This window comes from Festucalex cinctus, chromosome 11, assembly GCF_051991245.1.
Source record: "Festucalex cinctus isolate MCC-2025b chromosome 11, RoL_Fcin_1.0, whole genome shotgun sequence".
Classification (NCBI taxonomy): domain Eukaryota; kingdom Metazoa; phylum Chordata; class Actinopteri; order Syngnathiformes; family Syngnathidae; genus Festucalex; species Festucalex cinctus.
Window position 1 is genome coordinate 21,528,715 of NC_135421.1, and position 19,658 is coordinate 21,548,372.

General features: G+C 39.6%; 3 protein-coding genes across 4 annotated transcripts in view; 1 reads left to right on the forward strand and 2 right to left on the reverse strand.

Annotated features, from left to right (window-relative positions):
- The window catches only part of pnkd (PNKD metallo-beta-lactamase domain containing), a 12,045-nt gene extending 5,625 nt beyond the window's left edge, over positions 1-6,420 (reverse strand). Inside the window, exons 1-6 of one of the 2 annotated variants that reach the window (XM_077536030.1) lie at positions 6,257-6,420; positions 5,626-5,972; positions 1,599-1,714; positions 1,125-1,237; positions 467-525; positions 49-141 (exon numbers count right to left, since the gene is read on the reverse strand). In XM_077536030.1, the coding sequence (XP_077392156.1) occupies positions 49-141; positions 467-525; positions 1,125-1,237; positions 1,599-1,680 (347 nt within the window). In that variant the 5' untranslated portion in view covers positions 1,681-1,714; positions 5,626-5,972; positions 6,257-6,420. Of the gene's footprint in view, positions 1-48; positions 142-466; positions 526-1,124; positions 1,238-1,598; positions 1,715-2,161; positions 2,348-5,625; positions 5,973-6,256 lie in introns of those variants that run through there. The other variant, XM_077536029.1, reaches the window with a different exon arrangement.
- On the forward strand, positions 2,872-7,483 carry LOC144030085 (protein lifeguard 3-like). Its single transcript, XM_077536031.1, has 12 exons — positions 2,872-2,924; positions 3,157-3,415; positions 3,505-3,572; positions 3,645-3,709; positions 3,801-3,854; positions 4,884-4,934; positions 5,004-5,043; positions 5,127-5,164; positions 5,260-5,347; positions 5,647-5,742; positions 5,872-5,925; positions 6,775-7,483. The coding sequence occupies exons 2-12, from the start codon at positions 3,172-3,174 to the stop codon at positions 6,922-6,924; spliced, it is 948 nt and encodes a 315-aa protein (XP_077392157.1). The 5' UTR covers positions 2,872-2,924; positions 3,157-3,171; the 3' UTR covers positions 6,925-7,483.
- Positions 7,190-19,658, reverse strand: part of dars1 (aspartyl-tRNA synthetase 1) — a 24,057-nt gene continuing 11,588 nt past the window's right edge. The window contains exons 7-18 of the mRNA XM_077536028.1: positions 19,268-19,370; positions 18,498-18,578; positions 16,708-16,767; positions 12,635-12,746; positions 10,687-10,821; positions 9,602-9,749; positions 9,033-9,179; positions 8,883-8,925; positions 8,718-8,798; positions 8,508-8,619; positions 7,915-7,986; positions 7,190-7,724 (exon numbers count right to left, since the gene is read on the reverse strand). Coding sequence (XP_077392154.1) covers positions 7,633-7,724; positions 7,915-7,986; positions 8,508-8,619; positions 8,718-8,798; positions 8,883-8,925; positions 9,033-9,179; positions 9,602-9,749; positions 10,687-10,821; positions 12,635-12,746; positions 16,708-16,767; positions 18,498-18,578; positions 19,268-19,370 — 1,186 coding nt within the window. The 3' untranslated portion in view covers positions 7,190-7,632. The remainder of the gene's footprint in view (positions 7,725-7,914; positions 7,987-8,507; positions 8,620-8,717; positions 8,799-8,882; positions 8,926-9,032; positions 9,180-9,601; positions 9,750-10,686; positions 10,822-12,634; positions 12,747-16,707; positions 16,768-18,497; positions 18,579-19,267; positions 19,371-19,658) is intronic.

The window sequence follows — 19,658 nt, forward strand, 5'->3', positions numbered from 1 at the left end:
GTGCACCCTGTTCACGTTGTGTGCGATATATAGCAAGCTGGAACTTACTGTGTCAGGGCAGGAATGTTATCAGCTGCATTTCCATAAACTCTACATGAGCTATGAAGCCTTTTCAGCAACTTGTTTCCCCCGCTGTGATCCCTGTAGATAACACAGACAGTGGCAAGTGCATGTGGTGATTTGACTCGACAATTCCCTTTAACTTGTCTGGTTGATTTGTGGATAGCATGAATATGTGGACAAACTTGATATATTTGAAGCTCACTTGGGGGGGGGGGGGGGGGGTCAAAACTATAAAGCTTGACAGTGTACACTCCATGGACACAAACATTGAAGAAACATCTGAATTAAACTTTTGGTAGTCATAAATATTTTTTGTATATATTTTTCAAATTTGCAATACATTTTGTCCACTCGGTTCATCGTTTATATAGTGCATTGCTAAAAATAAGATTGAAATACTCACCAATGCTTGTGTGTACAGAGGATGGCTTCTAGCATCACTCCCTCCACCTCGAGCACAGCCTAAAAGATGGTTAAAGATGTTATTAACTCCACTGGCTAGCAAATTATTTTGAAGTTACAGTTGAAGTAGCAGTAGCCACAGTTTTGCTCATTCTAGTCAGACGGCTGTCACTGGAAATATGAGATCCAGTTGATGAATGCGTGCTAAAATACTAATACTAATAATAACAATAATAACAACAAAAGAAGGATCTTCAAAATGAGCATTTTCTTTTAATTAAAAATATAGCAATAATTAGATTAGGTTTGGTAACACTGTGAGCTAATATGGCTTCTCCATAACATGAACTTAAAATAAAACACGGCAGAGCCATTTGTATCACGTCTCCTCATTATAAGCAAAGTCATCTCTTTCCGTTTCACCAATTTACATCCAAACCAGTTGGAGGGGGAAAAAAAAAAAAGCACCAAGCTAATTTAGGTTTGGTAGCTTAGCAACCAGTGCCAAATCCTATATTGGTCTGTGCCGTCTTGCATCCTTGAAAACTAGTCTCAGTATCCAATTAAATTGTTGCAACAAAAATATTTAAAATGGTCAGGTGGTGCTTCGTTCTGCACAGGAATGTGTTCACATCATACAAAACCTCAGAAGCAGTCACCTGAACAATTTGGGGGTCTGCCGGATCGACAACCGCCGCAACGCCGGAGGTGGTGTCAATTATGAGATAGCTGTAGTTGTCTGACAGGACGGAGATGGGAATGATTTTCAGACCTGTCAGTGGGTAAAGGGCAAAACGTACACTTATAACACAATCATCTAGTCTTAATTTCTTAGACATATCGAGCAAATTTATTTTCCTCAGCACATATACCATCATTTGGGTCACATGAGCTGGAGCCTTATCCCAGCTGACTTAGTGTGAGAGGTAGGATAAACTCACACGTAGGCTACAGTACACGCATTCACACATACAGCTGCACATGATGAGCCTAACATGCATGTCTTAGGGAAGAAATCCCATACAAGCAAAGGGAGAACATGCAAAGGACATCAACCCCTGAATCTGCTGCCCTTGCAAGATTAAATTTAACGCAAATGAAACTTGTAAACATGTAGATAATCCTTGTCATACCACTAAATTGCACAGGCAGAACTGTAGAGTGTCCAGTCGGGTAGCATTCCCGGGCTTTCCTCAACTGCCTCTTGTAAAACATGTAGCCAAGACTGGTCTTGGTGTACAGTGTGTACCTGATAAAAGAAATATTTAATATATGTATATTAGAGCTGGATGTAAGGACAAAGAATGACATGTTGACCAATTAACATAATACTAATATAATAACTCAGCTGGAAATTGGGTCAATATCTCATGCCAAAATGTGCGACAGCATTATCCCGATACCTGTAATATAGGCTGTTCCTAATAATATTTTTTTGCAATTACATTAACAGTACATACTGGACTGACAAGCATACTGTTGGATATTCGGTTGGCTAACTTTAAAATGAATACAGTGACATACAATTCATTTTACTAGCTGCTGCAAAGAACTTTAAATGTAACAAATATTCTGAATGTAATTTTATGCTAAATAGCCACGGAGCTAATGGTAGATGCTGCTACGCTAAAGCTAATCAACAAGACAAACACAACACCACACAACATGATTGTAGTTGAAGTTACAACAAACATACGCTATTCTGAATAACGGCTTCTCCGTGCGAGCCATTATTTTACTAATTATTTGCCTCCAAAGTAGCTGTCCGGTTCGTCTGAAGCGAAAAAATAAACATAGCGAGACGAAGGATGCGGCGACACTGATCAGGAGAAGCCAGTCAGGAAACGCCATCACGTCAGAGCCAGGAAGAACGTGATGACGTCAGTACACGCGCCGTATGTAATAAACAAAAAAGCTTCTTTAAAAAAAATAAAAAATAAAATAAAATATTTTTTTAAATGTCTTTTACCTCTCAAAAACTGGGCTTAAGACAAGTTTAAATATTATTTTCATATTATGTATCTATTTTCTCAGCTAATTGTCTTCATTAGAGCTGGAGCAGAGTCCATGAACCAAGTGCCTGTTATTTTATGCGTTTTGTTCCTTACTATAATATTGCCAACACATTAATAAAATTACCATTTTTAATAAACAATGGTAGGGTACTACTACTACGAGCTCTAGTCTGTTCCTTAAAGAATGTCAGGTAGATTTATGTTGATATCAGATACATGGTGCCATGACAGAATTAGACATTATGATTTGGCATTATAACAAATTTACCTTGATACCATTTATTTATTTAAAAAGAATTAGAATTTCCCTGCGCAACAGGAGCATCCGGCATATGACAAACAGTGTTGACTAGTGTAAGTTACAAAGTGCATATCCTATGACACTGAGGACCAAGGTGCACATTTAGGGACAATAGTGTACAGGAGACACGGCAGACGAAGCAGGTATGGAACTTCATATTTGTTGTTATGCTTAATATTTGTTCAGGACTCTTTTGCCCTATGTGTATACTAATTCATCATGTATATAGCTTTTATGCCTTTGCATATTCTCTACTAGATAACACATATTTTTGAAAGATGTTTATCCTTGCTTTGTGCTTTTAATTGCAGTTTTACAGCCAGTATCGGTACCGGGCCGCCCCTTTAGAAAAAAATCCCTGAATTTATTTTACAGTGTCAAGCTACAGCCATGACATCTAAAATGGATAATCCTCCACCCTATGAAGATGCACTGAAACATCCCCAGTACGACCCCAACCAGCTGCCGCACGGTTCAGTTGACCCGCCGCCTCCGTCCTACAGTCCTGGCATGTACGCCAGCCCTCCTGGGTACTGGGGCCAGGCCGGCATGTGGGCAGCGCCTGGACTCTCTCCATCCGGGATGCCCGGCACAATACCTACTCTGTGCGCCGGAGTGCCTGCAACCAACCCAAGTTAGGAGGAAATGTCACCGTGTAGTGTAGCGCGTCACACCGTTTTATTTGTGCAGGCAAATACATGCTATCTACTCCTAATTTTGCAGGAGAAATGGAGGACTTTCTGAGCACACAGTGGGAGAGTACATCTGTTCGACATGCTTTTATCAGAAAGGTAGGTGTGCTCATTTGTTTAATTGCTCTTATTGTATTTCAAATCTGACTGTTTTGTGTGCTTGTTTGGCAGGTATACTTAATTTTAGCAGCTCAGCTCACTGTCACCTTTTCAGTCGTGGCAGTCTTTACATTTGTGTAAGTGTCAACACATTACACGCCTAAAGGGCCTGGCGGGAGGCATGAACTGTCTGCATTCTGAGTGGTCTCTGTATCTGCACTTCTGTAGAGATCCAGTCAAGATGTTTGTTATCAGGTATCCGGGAATCTACTGGGCATCCTTGTGAGTTACAAAATTGTCAAGAGTTTATAACTAAAGGCATTCAAGTGAATTAATCAGATTTGAGTGATTATTAATTGATGTATTTGAGTTCAAAACGAGCGGACTATTTGGCTGCAACTCGAAGAAACACTGTTGATTCATCCTCAACTTAGTTAGTAGCCTAATGCTGTGTCCTAATTTATTGAGCCAACAGTGGTTCTGCACCCTGTGGAACACTATTAACCTTGATTTCGCAAGATGAATTTTCGCGGTATTTTTAAGTTCACAAACTCCGGAGAATACTTTTTTTTTGTTTTTAATTTTTAATTGCACAAATGTTTCAAGCATACACATCTATATGAAAAACAAATATATACAACATTATGGCTTTTATTATAACACACTACAAAATTCTTCCCGCTGAGAACCACCGTTCTGGTGGTTCGGGCCAATCACAGAGCGACATTGTGTTTGGGGGCGGGATATCCAACTGTGACGAAACCAGGAAGCCAGCGCCGACACCGAAGCTCACAAACAAACCCAACATGGACGAATGGACGCTACAATTAATTCTGTTCCCGCAGAATTACTCACCTTGTTGAATGTTGAACAGCGTGAGGCGCTTCGTGCATTTCTAGATGGTAAATATGTTCGTGTTCCGCCCTTCGGCAAGAACGAAGACGAAATTTTCACCCATGGCTGTGATTGGTTAAAACACGTGTAGAATGCCGCATCGTCCAATCAGCTCGAATTATTGTACAGAATGTCCCACCTTTTCCCGACGAAATTACTGTGGAGAGGTACCATATTCATTTTACATATCCATCTAGCTATTGCAGCTTAGAACACTATATGTTCAGTTATGTGAATTCAAATTGTACAGACGCATCAGACTACTTTTCCCCCCTCGACATAGATATTAAATTCTTTCTACAATTACCATTCATCTCAATAGTAAATATAAAGGAATGTAGTAAAACATATCCTTACAAATTCTTATTCAAAGTAAAAAAATAAATAAAAAAAATGTCCGTGTTTTCCTCTTCACAGAGTGGTTTACTTTATTGTTTACTGCATTCTCATCTGCTGCAAAGAGCCAAGGTACCATATCCCCCTTACAAGTTAGAATTGGTTATGAGTTTGTATACATTTATTACAATCTGTGTCTAGGAGGCGCTTTCCATGGAATCTGGTGCTGCTGGGAGTATTTGTGAGTACTGTATTGGTGATTATTCATCAGAAACTGTGGGGCCAAAAAAAAGAAGACTTATTTGTATCAATTTTCTTCTGCAGACTGTTGCCCTGTCTTACATGTCTGGTACAATTTCAAGGTTTGCAGATTTTTTATTTTATTTTTTTAACACCTACACACATCATCATAATGATGTATGTTTTGGTTTTAACTATTCCATGTATCTTTTCCCAGCTATTACGAAACAAAAGCGGTCTTTCTTGCCATGGGAATAACAGCCTTAGTTTGTGCAACAGTCACAGTCTTCTGCTTTCAAACCAAGGTAGATGCAAGTAAAACGAATGTCTGTGTGTGTCTCAGCAGCCTGTGGCCTGTCACACAGAGTCTTTGTTGTCAGTGTAAAAGAACGCCTTTGTCTCGCATTACAACTGTGAACTGTGTTCCTTTTAAATATTGATGAGATTTTGGGGAAAGATGTGAATCCATCTGTCTAATGTCAGAGATGGGGGGTGGGGCTGTCACATCTTTGCTATAGAACACAACACACCATATCCACTCTTGGAAAGTTTATGCCTCATTATAATACAAATTTGAATGCACCTTCAATGCTTCTCATCGCAGGTTGACTTCACTTCCTGCGGCGGATTTCTCTGTATTGCTGCCATTCTGCTCGTCATTCTCGGGACTGTGACCGCCGTCGTGCTTTCCTTCCACTACGTAAGGGATTCTTTTCATACAAGATTCTGGCTACTCTTGTTTCTCAGAGAAGAAAGCTTCCGCTCAGCAGGGTGCAATCCGTGTGACCAATTAACCATTCAGAGGCCGTTTTCCCGTGTCGCTGAACAGGTGCCTTGGCTTCATATGCTCTATGCTGCCATTGGAGCCATCGTATACACCTTGGTGAGCTTCAAGATTCACGTTGTTCACTTTGCAAACGGCTAAAGTCCCTGTAAAGTGGAAACGAATGTCTTCTGAATTTGTTGTTGTTACAACACTGGAAACGAATTATGAAAAAAACAACAACCATTTAAAACAAGATTTCAAAACCGTGACAACTCAATCCTACTCTGCTCTCGGAAGCTGTCAAATTAGTCCAAAATGGAGTAGTAAAGTCTCACAACTATAGGCTATCTGCTTAAAACCACCAGCAGCTAGAATATTCTGCATTTGCCAGTACGAAAACCCTGTCCACACATCTAGCTGACAAGTCGCATTTAAAAAACAAACTCACCTCTCCTCACACGTCATTGTCTGTTGTGCAAGCACTCACAGCCTACGAGGCACTCTAAAGAGGCCACGCCAGCAGACTATCTGAAGAGACGATGCATTGTCGTGGTGTCGGCATAGCTAGCTAGCTAGCTAACTGCACGTCACAAGCTGCGTCAAATACAGGGTGATGAAAATGAAATATGGCGTGGGAGGGACAATGCAAGCCAGGATATTTTAGCCACATCCAAAATATAACAAACTGAATTGGTGAAAAAAAAAAAAAAACACTCAGAGCTACATCTCCACAATTGAGTTTCCAATTTCAGCAATTATCTTCAAAAATGTACCATCTATTTAAAAAAAAAGAAAAAAAAGAAAAGAAAAACAGTTCTGAATTCACTTTACATGGACTTTAATATGTGTTCTATGCTGAGACCAAGTGGGGAAACTTTCACCAAAGTGGAAAAATGCAGACATTCTCTCTTAGGGCAACATGGCTTCTTCTTTTCTGATAACAGATTGTATTTCCTCCCCTGCTAGTTTTTAGTATACAACACGCAGCTTCTCATTGGCAACCGGGAGTTGGCGTTGAGCCCAGAAGAGTACGTTTACGGAGCACTGTCCCTCTACATCGACATTGTTCACATTTTCCTCTTCATCCTCCAAATCAGTGGCTCGGCTACTGAGTAAGCTCTGGGAGAGAGCTCAACATGTTCCCTGGGAGTTTGGACTAACATCGTCCTGTGTTAATTAGCTATTGTAAAGTTGTTCCGTAGCCAGCTGTGAATGTTTTAAAATGATGTCCTTGCTGTTTTGCCACCAACACTTGAGCACTTTGGATTATTCCTGTCATATAGGGCTAGTTATGAAGAAGGGTAGCGGAATTTATGACAATATAACTTCCCCAAGTTAGTGTGGGGAAATTATAAGAGAAAGAAATGAACACTGACGAAGCTTTATGCTTTGAAAAATAGTTTTATGAGCCATTGTTTGTTCTTTTAATTTGATTAAAAAAACACTCATCTACAGACATATTGTAGGAGACCACAATGGTTAGTTGGAGGTAGTTAGAACTTGCGATAGTTAACTACTGGTAGTTATCTTCGTAAGAAGAGATGCTGACCAGTTGACTTCTTTCCAACCTAACTCGAGTGCACGCCTCCTCTCTCTCGCTCTGTCTCTCAACTGTTGTTTGTTGTTACGATATCTGTTCACAACAGTCAATAAAGCTCCCTTCTGTTGCACTGACTGCAATCTCTCAAAGTAGAAATTAATCCCATGTTAGTGTCGTTAAGAGTGGCACTAACCCATTAAAAATAAGCATTGTGAATTAGTAAGATTCCCATTCCCATCATGATGTGACTTGTAGTCTGGAATTAAAAAGACGGCGTGACAATTTCAAGGCGTCAGGCGTTTGGGGTCACGGGGGAACATGGAGGTCTGGCGAACGTTGTGGAGCCCCAGGTACAGCATGCAGACTCTCTCCAGGCCTGGAAGGAATTGCAGTACAGTTACACCTACATAATTTGATCCAAAATATTTTAGTTTCCCCAGGAGGAGAAATTTGAGTGTTGTTCCAAAAAACAAAAACAACAAATGAAGAGAATAAAAAAAAATATGCACAATGAAATTGTTACGTCACAGACAGAACCATTAACATATATAAATGTAATTACTTACCAATGCCTCCACCGCCATGTGGGGGTGCGCCATAGCGGAATGAATCGATGTATGCCTTGATCTTCTCCAGATCTGTGATTGTTAACCAAAACAAAGGTCACATCTTAGTTTCCATCTTCACATTCACAAAGCATGGCTCCAATGATTCACCTTCATTTTCTTGTGGATTTTTTTTTATTGTTCCCTGCAGAGGGCGACAAACCTCAGCAGTGGTTGTCTTAGGTCCCTCAGCATATGTTGTGTGGCTAAGTGGTGGGAAAACGTTTGTGCTCAAAGGCCACATTAGATTTTCAAAACAGATGTGACAGGTAATTTGTAGATGAGTGTGGGGGGAAAAAAACAGTATTTAAAATGTGTATGTAAATGTGTTCATTCATTAATAAAATTTTGTATTTCATTTTATTTATTACTAATTTATCTATTTAATTGAAAAAATATTTTGAATGTTTATATACTATTTACAATACTTATTATTTTTTTTAGATTATTCATACAAAATTAAGAAATTCCTTTTAATGAGCCAATTTTAGGGGGGGGGGGAAATGCAAAATGAATTTGACAACTCTTGATCATGTAATTATTCTGATCCTCACCAATCTGGTGATGCATGGCACGTTCGGTCAGCAGCTGCGCGTCGTGGATTCTCTGAGCTCCGGACAAGATTTCCTCGCCACGCATGAACATGTCATAGGAGTTGGAATTTTTCTGGGATTAAAAAACATAAAAATACAAAATGATATGTACAGTAGGTTGCAATGTTACTGCACATTTCTTACAGCGAAATGATTTTGAGAGACACTTACGGGGTTGATGGGATCAGGCATGGTATAGAAAGGTCTCACAGCCAGTGGGTACTTGTCCAGAACATAGAAATCGGTATCATACTGGAGGGTAAGAAAAAATATTAACAAATGGAATGACGATATGTGATAGTGATAGCTTTTCCGAGCTGACCTATTTGGACCTACCTTTTCCTTGACAAGGCGGCCAAGCAGCTTTTCATTCGGCGTGCTACAAAAACGTGAATTTATCAGTTCATTCTAACATACGGAAACATTTTTACACAGCTTCTCTAGTTGGGATATTTTCACTTTCATCTACATGTGATTATTTCTGACCTCAGATCTTCCTCATCGCCCATCTCCACCCCGGCCTCACGCAGCATGGCCAATCCCTCCTTGTACTCCAGTCTCAGAGTGGGCTCCAGAAACTTGAACGGCTCGCTGGGGAACTGCTTGTTTACAGTCTGGATCTCAGTCTGGAAGCTGATAAATATAGACTAAAAAGTTATTGCAACCTGATAATTGTTCACCCTTCATTAATTCATCATGATCAAGCAGACCTAGAGTTGAGGAGGTAATTTTGTTTATTCACTACCGAATGCCACCACTAGGAGGCACTGCAACAACACAAAAGATCATCTCATTGACTGTTTTAGCTGCTTTCCACAAAACTGACAAAATGCCTGACAGCCCATAATCTAAACAGGTGAAATAGTTTTGTCGGGAAATACAATATCTGACTTTTCCATACCAGGAGCTTGTCAAGATCGATGTTATGCAACAGAAGCAAAACATTGTGGCATCTCCTAACCATTCATTGTGATCATTCAACACAGTAGTTTTGATGCAGGCCTCAATTCATTTGAAATTTCAAGCCATCAGAACAGCCCGGTAGAAACTCTTACTTGTCTCTCAGCCCCTTAAAGATCTGGACCATGGTGTCAGTGATGGAGTCAATGACCTCGTGGTAATGGTAATTGAAAGCCATCTCAATATCCAGACCCACAAACTCAGTGAGATGACGATGGGTGTTGGAGTCCTCTGCTCTGAAAACTGACAAGAATGACAATTTGGATTCACACCAACTGTTTAAAACACCCCTTGTTAAAATAGTAAAAGAAAAAGCAATTAAAAAAAAAAAAAGGGTCACGATCTCAATCGGTTTTTAAGCTCAGCCTGACACCATTAAAAAATGATGAGCTACTGTAAATTAGCAAATGCCGACTACGGTTTTCACATGTGATTGAGAAGCACAACGCAAAAGTCTTGATCTTGTTTACTACTGATGACTGACAGGTAACTTTATGATGACTGACACGGCTGTGACCATAATATAGTAATAATTAGCTGCCAAACATAATTAGCCGCTAATTGCTGTCGGCCATCAAGAGAATGGCTAATCATTGATGCACTTCACGTACAAGCGAGGATAGCTGCATCAATAAACGCCTTCAAACAACAATATTTTCTAAACGTGCGTGTCCCTCGAGGTCAGATGCAAACTCTGTTAACTGGACCACCAACTGAATTTGCAAATCAGGCAAGTCTGTTTATGAATAGGACGAGTTCCATACATTTCACCCTGCTTTTTATAGACCACTTCAGCCTAGAATCTACAAAGTTGACCCCTGAATAATAACTCAAACAAGCATGACCTATGCTATGTTTACATGAAATTGTTCCTCAGTGGACCAACACTATGCGAGTGCTGATCCCGAATGGGCCCGCTGTAACTACGGCAACCGCGGTAAAATGTATTCAAGCCTCAGTTGCGGTGATGACCTTAAGTCCTTTGATTTCTCTTGTGGGCTGACAGGAAAAACAAACTGAGGCAAGCCCCCCAACCCACCATCCCGGTGGCGTAATATCTACCCAGAATGCTTCATAACACATGAAGTTGAGAATAACTAAAGGACAGTTAGTTAGTGACTGCATTTTTTTTGTGTGTGTGTTTCATCACAATCTTGCAATTTTGGGAATGTGTTTTTACCTGGACCCACACAGAAGACCTTGTCAAAGTCGGCACAGATGCACATCTGTTTGTACAGCTGGGGAGACTGGGCCAGGTAGGCGCTGGTCTTAAAGTAAGACACCGTGAAGACGTTGGCTCCACCCTCACTGGCAGCTGGAGTTGGAATATATAAAAAAAAAAAAAAAATAAAAAAAATAAAAAAAAAATAAAAAGGTTTTCTTTATAAAAAGGTTTCTATTCATCTATAGCAGTGGTGTCAAACATACGGCCCGCGGGCCGGATCAGGCCCGCAAAAGGGGTTTAATCCGGCCCATGAGATCATTTTGTAAAGTAAAAAAATAAAAATACATTAAAAAAATTGTAATATCGGACTAATTAATCAGTAATTTCACAAGCAGTCCTCAGATGAGCAATCCAACTTGTAAGGGGAATCATCCTGGATATCATTTTACACACAACTTCAGTTATGTTTTTATTATTATTATATTATTATGATTATTATTTTTTTTGTTTAATCATAGACCAACACACGTGTTAAATACGGAAAAAAAATCAATTACTAGTAAGGATTAGCATCCTTTTAACGTCATTAACTGTGCCACACAATGCATTCTGGGAAGAATATATATGCAAAACAGGTGGATTTAACACGCCCGCAACGTATAACGGGCAAAGTGTTGCCACGTTCCGTTTGCATTTGTGTTATTTTTCAGAACAATATGATTACAGTTGACGTTTAGACAATGTTTCAATGTATTTGTTAGACTTATAGTACGACTCGAAAGCATATTTGTATTCGAGTTAATTTTGCAAACAATTATCGGCTTACTTATCAGTTATCGACATCGGCACCTCTAAATTATTGGTTTATCGGTATCGGTTGAAAATAGCATTATCGTGCATCCCTAGTTTTAAGTTATATACCGTTATTTTACTGATGTGGCCCGCTTGGTAATATATTTTCCTCCATGCGGCCTCTGAGCTAACATGAGTTTGACACCCCTGATCTAGAGGCTGTTTTGAAATATGTGGCAAAAACTTGACAATCTTATTGATTTGTTTCTGAAAAGATGCCCACAAACCACTCAGTTCCAGTATCACAGCAGAGAAATCAGACTCATAATTCATTAACAACGACAGCTTCGTTCGACGCAGATGTTTTTGTCTGCTATTTGCATGTCTACAAACGGAGGGGCGAGGGCCCACGTCATGTCGCAAACGGTTGTTACGTGCCAAGGGTGTTGCCAAACAGGAAGGTGTGGTTTTTTTGCAACAAGTACATCGTGTGGATTCACCGTTGCCGCTCCCATAAAGAGCGCCACGTTTGAAATGCGAGGCGCAAAGCAAAGTCAATTTTAATTGGCTGCCGAGGCAAGGAAGAAGTGAAAGTGTTGCATAACTGTACACTGTGTTGCGTAACAAAACTCGGAAGCTTCAATTCATTATCATGAATTAGGGACTTTAGGTATTCAAACAACTCCCAATTTGGTCATAAACAACATGCATCATTATTTAAACCACACTTAATGTCAGAAATCTGCCATCCTTATAAATTATAGTGACAAAAAAGTGACTATGCAGTTACAGTTACTATAAGACATTCAAACATTTTCAAATGTGCACTTGAAAATAAAGTACCTAGAAATCTCTAATTCTTAATATAAACAGTTAAGATGTACACTTGGCAGGGAATTTCTTTTGACAAAGAGTTTTAAATCACTGTACAAATATGAAGTATGAAATAACCACCAATCACTGCTAATAAACAGCAATCAGGTAAAAAAAAAAATATACATATATAGTCGATTATTTGATAGTGACAGCATTACATACAAGAAAACGTTTACAGTTTTCAGCAAGGCAATTTCACATATGAGTAGTGATACAGAAAGTGTACTGTTATTGAAACATCTCAGATTTCCCAGGAGATCAAAAGACCAACGTGCGCGTGCGTGTTTGTGTGTACCTGATATGATTTTCGGTGTCTGAATCTCCACAAAGCCCTTTTTAGTGAGGGTATCTCTGAAAAGTTGGCACACTCCTGATTGCAGACGAAAGACGGCCTGGCTGGTGGTTGTCTTTGAGAGACGTAAGCAAACATTACAACAATGAAATCAGTTAGCAATGGAAAAACAGTGAAACCTAAAATAAATATCAAACAGGCCATTATGCGGTGACAGAAACTTAAGTATGGACTAAAACTGTTGGTAAAAAATAAATACTGGTATAGTGAAATCCCCAAACTGCGACAGTTAGACAGAACCCGCCAAAATGTAACTGAAAGCCGCCCTACCATTACTGGTTTGGTTTCCATACATGAATCAACAATTTCTGGCTTTCAAATCCAGATATTAAACAAACTCAAGGCCCTTTCATGGGCAGATGAAAGATGAAAGAATGCGAACATTTGTTTTACGGTTCAAAGATTCTCTTTATTCGCCTTTCTTGGGACAAATGTATCTAATATATCGTAGCCCACGGTTAAATGTGCCGGGATTGGTGTATATTTGTCCACGCTAGGGCACGCTATAGAGCCACGTTGTTATGGCAACTTTATAATATAAAATTTTTCGCCGGTCCCAAAGAGTGTGCAAGGTTTGGTGAGTTTCCAGGAATGTTTAGGTCCCCAAAAACGCGATCGTTTACGGAGGATAAAGAAGAAGAAGAAGAAGAAGAAGAAGAAGAAGAAGAAGAAGAACTAGAGCTGCGAGCAGCCCGGGCCGCTTTGGGGTACTTGCACGTTAAGGTACCGGCACGTTGGGGTAGTGGCACACTGGAAGTGGAATTTCTTTGAAAATGGCATAATAAACCTTTACATATGGATTTTTGTTTTTTTGTTTTTTGTTTTTTTGTCAGGTTCGGATCAAGGGATAGCTGCATACATGAAGCAATCAACATCACATCGGCACAAATGCAGCAAATACCATTAGCATAACAGTCCCCATCTAGTCAAACCTGACCCTATTGGTCGTTTACGTTGAATCATATAATTGAAGAAAGAATTGAGTTTTCATGTCTGTACATAGTGTACGTTGCATCGTCTTCCAGATGTGTAATCTGATTAACCTATTGAACTGAACTTGAATTGAAATCCTATAAATATTCGATAAACAACCTAAAAACTGTCCGCAGGAGAGTCACTTCCTGTCTCAAGTGCACGTCAAATGAGTGGGCGTGAAGGTTGTTACCATAACAACTGGCAGTTTTTCTGAGCGTCTCTGCAGTTCTCAGAGCGTCACAAAACTTACTTGAACCAGACGGGACAATCTGTGCTGTGGTGGCAAATTTACCACAGACAAGTTTCACTACGCGTGAATAACATTTGTCTGGGCGCGCACAAGCTTTCCTTATTTTGAGTCACTAATCGGGCCGTTATTTCAAACAGAATAAGCGGATTCGGGGATGTTTGATGAGCTGGGCTCTGCTGCATTAGTGTAATGAATTATATATGATGATAAGGCTGTGCTATTTAGACTAAATGCAAAAAATAAAAAATAAATAAACAAGATTTAATTTTATGGTAGCTAAAAGACTGGGAGATTTATTTCACATATGTGAATGTCAATGTAATGGTTATAAGAATGACCACAGACTTGTCTACTCAACAACAGAACAGCAGCTTGGTCCAACTAATTTGCACAATCTAAATTAAATCAAGTAACCCTTTTCTACTGTGCTCTAAAAGAAAGTACATTGTCTTTAAGGATAGTCTTTAGCCAATGTTTTATGGTCCCCTTTCGGAGAGTCTGTCTGCAAGTGTGAGAACCACTTTATAGCTTCACTGGACCTTGATGTGTCCACGGACTTAAAGTGCAGAGTGTTACAGGAACATGTGTTCTTGTGAGACGTAGTACTTGGGGGCTGTGGTGTCAGCGCCTTCCTGCATTACTGTCTGTGTGTAGGAGGCACAGATCAAAACATTTCAGGTCTTTGTATCTGCAGTTGCTCACCTAAGTTCAAGATTTCCTCCCACGCAGTTGTATAGCATCAACACATTCAATCACAAACTGTTTGACTTCTGAGCGATTTGCAATGTATGCATATAAAAAAGGGCTGTTTTAAAGAGTAACTTTACAGATTGTTGTCTTTTAGCTCATTCGCTCTCAAAAACGTATAAATACGTTCTATTGTAAATGTTTTAAGTTTCCCAAAGACGTATTTATACATTTTATGTTTTTGTTTTTTATGCTAGAGCATACAGAAGCTCAACCAGGGCCATGTTGGAAAAAAAAAGCTCAATTACTCACAATTCTAAATAGATTTGTGAATAACGATGAAACGTTGGTATATTCTAATGCTAATTGCTGTAAAACGGAAACACTTTTTTTTTCTGGTGAAAGAAGAGATTTTAATCTTCCTTTTGATAGCTTCCATGTTTTTATAGCACTAGAACACAATAATCTGTGATACTTGCAAAATCAGAAAAATCCAGTAAAACAGCCAGGAGTGAAGGTGGTTGCTTCTGTGAAAATGGCTGCGAGTGAATGAGTTAAAAGTAACTTAGTTATTGTACTTCTTTTCCTTTTGGCTTGTTAACCAGTCGCCACAGCATGTCATCCTTTTCCGTCGCAGCCCATCTTCTTGCATCCTTATCCCAACACCAGCTGCCCTCGTGTCTTCCCTCACGACATCCATCAACCTTCTTTTAGATCTTCCTCTTACTCGCTTTCCCGGCAGCTCCATCCTCATCACCCTTCTAGCTATATATTCACTATCTCTCCTCTGGATGTGTCCAAACCATCCAAGTCTGTTCTTAACTTTTTTTCTTTTTTTTTCACCCAAAACATCTAACCTTGGCTGTCCCTCTGATAATCTTATTTCTAATCCTATCCATCCTGGTGACTGCTAAAGAAAACCTCAACATCTTCATTTCCGCCACATCCAACTCTGCTTCCTGCCGTTTCTTCAGTGCCTCTGTGTCTAATCTGTGCATCATGGCCGGCCTCACCACTGTCTTAAAAACTTCCCCCTTCATCCCAGCAGATACTCTTCTATCACGTAACACCCGTGACATTTTCCTCTATCAATTCCAACCTGCTTGGATCCGATTCTTCACCTCCTGACTCTACTCACCGTTGCTCTGGAATGTTGACCCTAAGTATTTAAAATCCTCCGCTCTCACTCTTCCTCCTCCAACACTCTCATTCACGTACGTATATTCTAGTTTTACTTCTGCTAATCTCGATTCATCTCTTTCACAGCCATGCCTCCGCTTTTTTTTTTTTTGGAGCATCTACTGAAATTCAAACAGAATTTGCTTTTGGTCGCTGAATCAGTGGAGGCTGGTGTTTGTGGATCTCACTGCTTCATCTATCCTTCCTTCCTTTCTTTCTTTAGTCCTTCCTCTGGTCTCTTTTGGTCTCCCTAATTTGTTGGACTTTAGATGTTCCTGGTCTGGTAAAAGATTCTGGTTTTGCAACTGTGGGTGCTAGGTGGTGTGTGGTTGGTGCTGGAGTTCACTGTTTCATCTTTCTTTTCTTTGATCTTTCCTCTGGTCTCCTGACAACTTCGCACCTTCACCTTTATAAATGTTCCTCCACCTCTGCTCTCAATGCAGATCATAATGTCATCTGCAAAAATCATGGTCCATGGGGATCCATCTAACCAGATCTGCCAGACTATCCATCACTATTTGGTGCAGTCCCTCCTCCATTTTAAACTACTCTGTCAAACCTACAGCACACCCGGTGATGTAAGATGTTCCCCAGATGAAATTATAGCTTCAACTTTATATAAAAAGAACATTATGTGAGTTGGATAGTTGGATGAGTAACTTTAGTCTGATTACTTGGCTGGCAAAAGAAATATGTTAGATTAGTTGTTACTGGCATCACAGATTTACTGATTTTGAAAACTAACAATAACTTAATAAAGACATGTATACTATCCATATTGTTTAGCATTAATATCACAGATACAATACTTTTCTTTTTTTTTACAACTAAAAGACAGCTAGGTGATAAGTCGTGATTAAAACAGAAAACCTCAGATGAATCTATTATGTCTCTTCATAGGAGAGAACGTTTGGGAAAAACTTACCCTGAGATCAATCACTCTGTTGTCCAGTCTGGTGTCCTGGTTGACAGTAGCTCTGCCCTCCTGTGGGAAAACAAAAGGAAAACAAAAGCCATTTTATTTGATTTAATATCAAACACAGTCTCCAGCTGCATCCATTTTATTTTACCTGCGGCCAAAGATGTATGAAGGCTTTTACAGAAAGTAATACCGGTCATGAAAACCATATCCTTTCAAATCTCAGCTAGAGACAAAGGTTGTACACCTTTGATTTTTATTTTTTGGTCCCTCATTAAAAAGAATGTTAACCGCTTTGTTCCATGTGACAGCCTAATGAAACAAAAGACACCTGGAACCGTGGAAATGTGGTAGCAAAAATACACAAATGAAAGAGTAAATTTTTCATCACAGGAGGAACCACAGCTTCCAGGGTCATGCATGTCGGGCTTCCTCAGAGGACCCGCAGGGCTTTGTGCTAATAGCCTGTGTAGCCACATCCTGCTCCCAAAAGCCCAGCACAGGGGGACAAAGGGTTAGACGGGCGGGTAGACAGACTGTTAAGGTCTCCGTCTCCCAGGACGGCATTTGCGCCTTTCAAACATGCAACTGGCATCTTACATCCCAGCAGAAAACACCTGGGATGCTGCTGCAGCTGCAGACGTTGGCCTAATAGCCAAACAAAAAAGAGCCCTCAGCTGCCACAAGGAATTTAGTTTTTATGGTATCAGAAATTAAATATGTGGATATAGGAAAAGACTAATTTATAGCATCTATGATGTGTTATTTAGATTTAATCGCATGCATAGTTAATTTAAAAAAAAGAAAAACGTAAAACATCAATCAACTGTAGATGAAACATTTAATTCTAAATGGATCGTTTAATTTCTTTTTATGAATGCAACCAACAGAGTTATGACTTTTTCCACTATGGGCTATAAATTGTCAGGAATGCTGCATTCAAAAAATACAAAAAAAATACAAATTAAAAAGAGCAGAGATTTCTTATTCTTTGCAAATAACAGCCCAGAATGTTGGCACAAGCTGATGTTTGTTAACTTTACACCACCTCTCAAAAGTATCCGCAAATGTAAATCTTGCAAAGCTGCAGTTAAGACCATGATGGAAACTTAACTGCTGTTGCAGAGTTTCCACCAGCATCACAGCGACCTCAATACAAATAACGCAAATGCTTTTTAAACCTTGCTTTGACCAACTGTGAACTACTGATGGACGGCAACAAGTGTAGAACATATATTAATATAAATTATTCTTATTTTGAACGCTACTGTCAACCACAGAAATGTGCATTGAACACAATTATTATTCATATTTTGACGGCCACATGCGACCGACAAGCAGATGTAATCTACAAAGAGAAATTCAAATGGTATTCATTACTCCAAGTGTAAAAAAGCATCTAATGATTCGGCATTAGCGCATAAAACAGCCTAATTAGAATTCTCTGTGCTCTGCAAGGCTACACTTTCTTTGAAATCACATATTCTAAACAGCAGAGGGAACATAAAACCTTATTTAACAGATTAAGACAAATTAAGGTTAAATATTTTTAACAATGTATCAGATCAAGTCACTTCCACTAATGAATGCCTAAAAAAATTAATTACGTCCTAAAAAGGTGTCACTACAGTTTAAGCAGCTAAACCCCATATATGTGAAATGTACCATCTGTGTTCCATTATATGTACATACAGCTATGAAAGCACACTCAAACAACAAAGTCGCTCTCCAGAGTTCAGGAGCAGTCAGAAGAGAGGTTTTAAAATCCCTTAATCTATTTCTGCAGTTATTCTCACCTCATCCCCCTCTCCTTCAGGCCTAACAGCATCCTCCAACTGGAGGGGGAGACGGGCCTCTGCCTGGCTGATGACAAAAATCTGGAAAAAAAAAATATATATCACTTGAAAGTTCAGCAGCAAACAAAAACACACAGACAGGCATTTGGTGCAACATTTTGCAGAGCTATGCTTAGCGTCGTGAACGGTTAGTTTTTGTTTTCTCTTTGCTCATCTCTATGCCAGCATATATAGTGGAAGGCAGAACAATTAAATGCTCTTCCATTAGATGGCAGAAGGTACAATTTGGCGCAATAATGTTTGGGGAACACTGCCTTAAATGTGTAGGCCAGTGAAATATGTACTAATATGTGCAATATTAATTCACAAGTATAACAGAACGGGGTTCCACAGGGTTCAGTACTGGAGCCCCTACGGTTTTAAGTGGTGGTTCTTTTAAAGTGCTCTATAAAATATAGTTGAGTGATGGGATCCTAACTGCATGATTCACAATGCCAAGTTGGGCAATTCTAGTCTAACACAAGTAAAGGAACTTTTTTTTAAGCTGCATGGAGATGAGAAATGCAAGACCACAACGCTTTCTGAATTTAAGGTGAAGAGAGCCAGACTGAATGAAAAAGGCTACTCTCCCTCTTCAATAAAGTGAATGTGCATAGGAAACTGATGGGGTTTAATACCCCTAACAAGATTAGCACATTTTCAGAATTCGTCTATTAAACTATAGCAATAAGCGCCACAGGTCGACAATTATCAATTGCCAAAGAGTCTACCCTCTCAATGTGAAGCTCCACATCCTGCTGGGAACAGCTCTCGATCTTTTGGTCCACTTTCCTCACTGATGCCTCCACGTCCACAATACTTTCCTTGCTGATGCTGGTGGGGGGGAAAAGTGGGACAATTAAGAATAAATAACAGTGCACTAAGAAGGCAATCTATTAGAATCTGTGTGGGACGATCATTGCACGATTTTTTTTTTTTTATTTTTTTTGCCCCCACTTAAATGGAACTTTTGTTTGACATAGATGTGCCACAGAGCGTTATGGCTTTTCAAGAGATTGCGGGGGCTGAGACCATTGCTGAAAAAACAAACAAACTAGGCGCTCATATTGGGCACAAATTAAAAGGTTGCAACGGAGCAAAAGATTGCTTCATTGTTTCCAG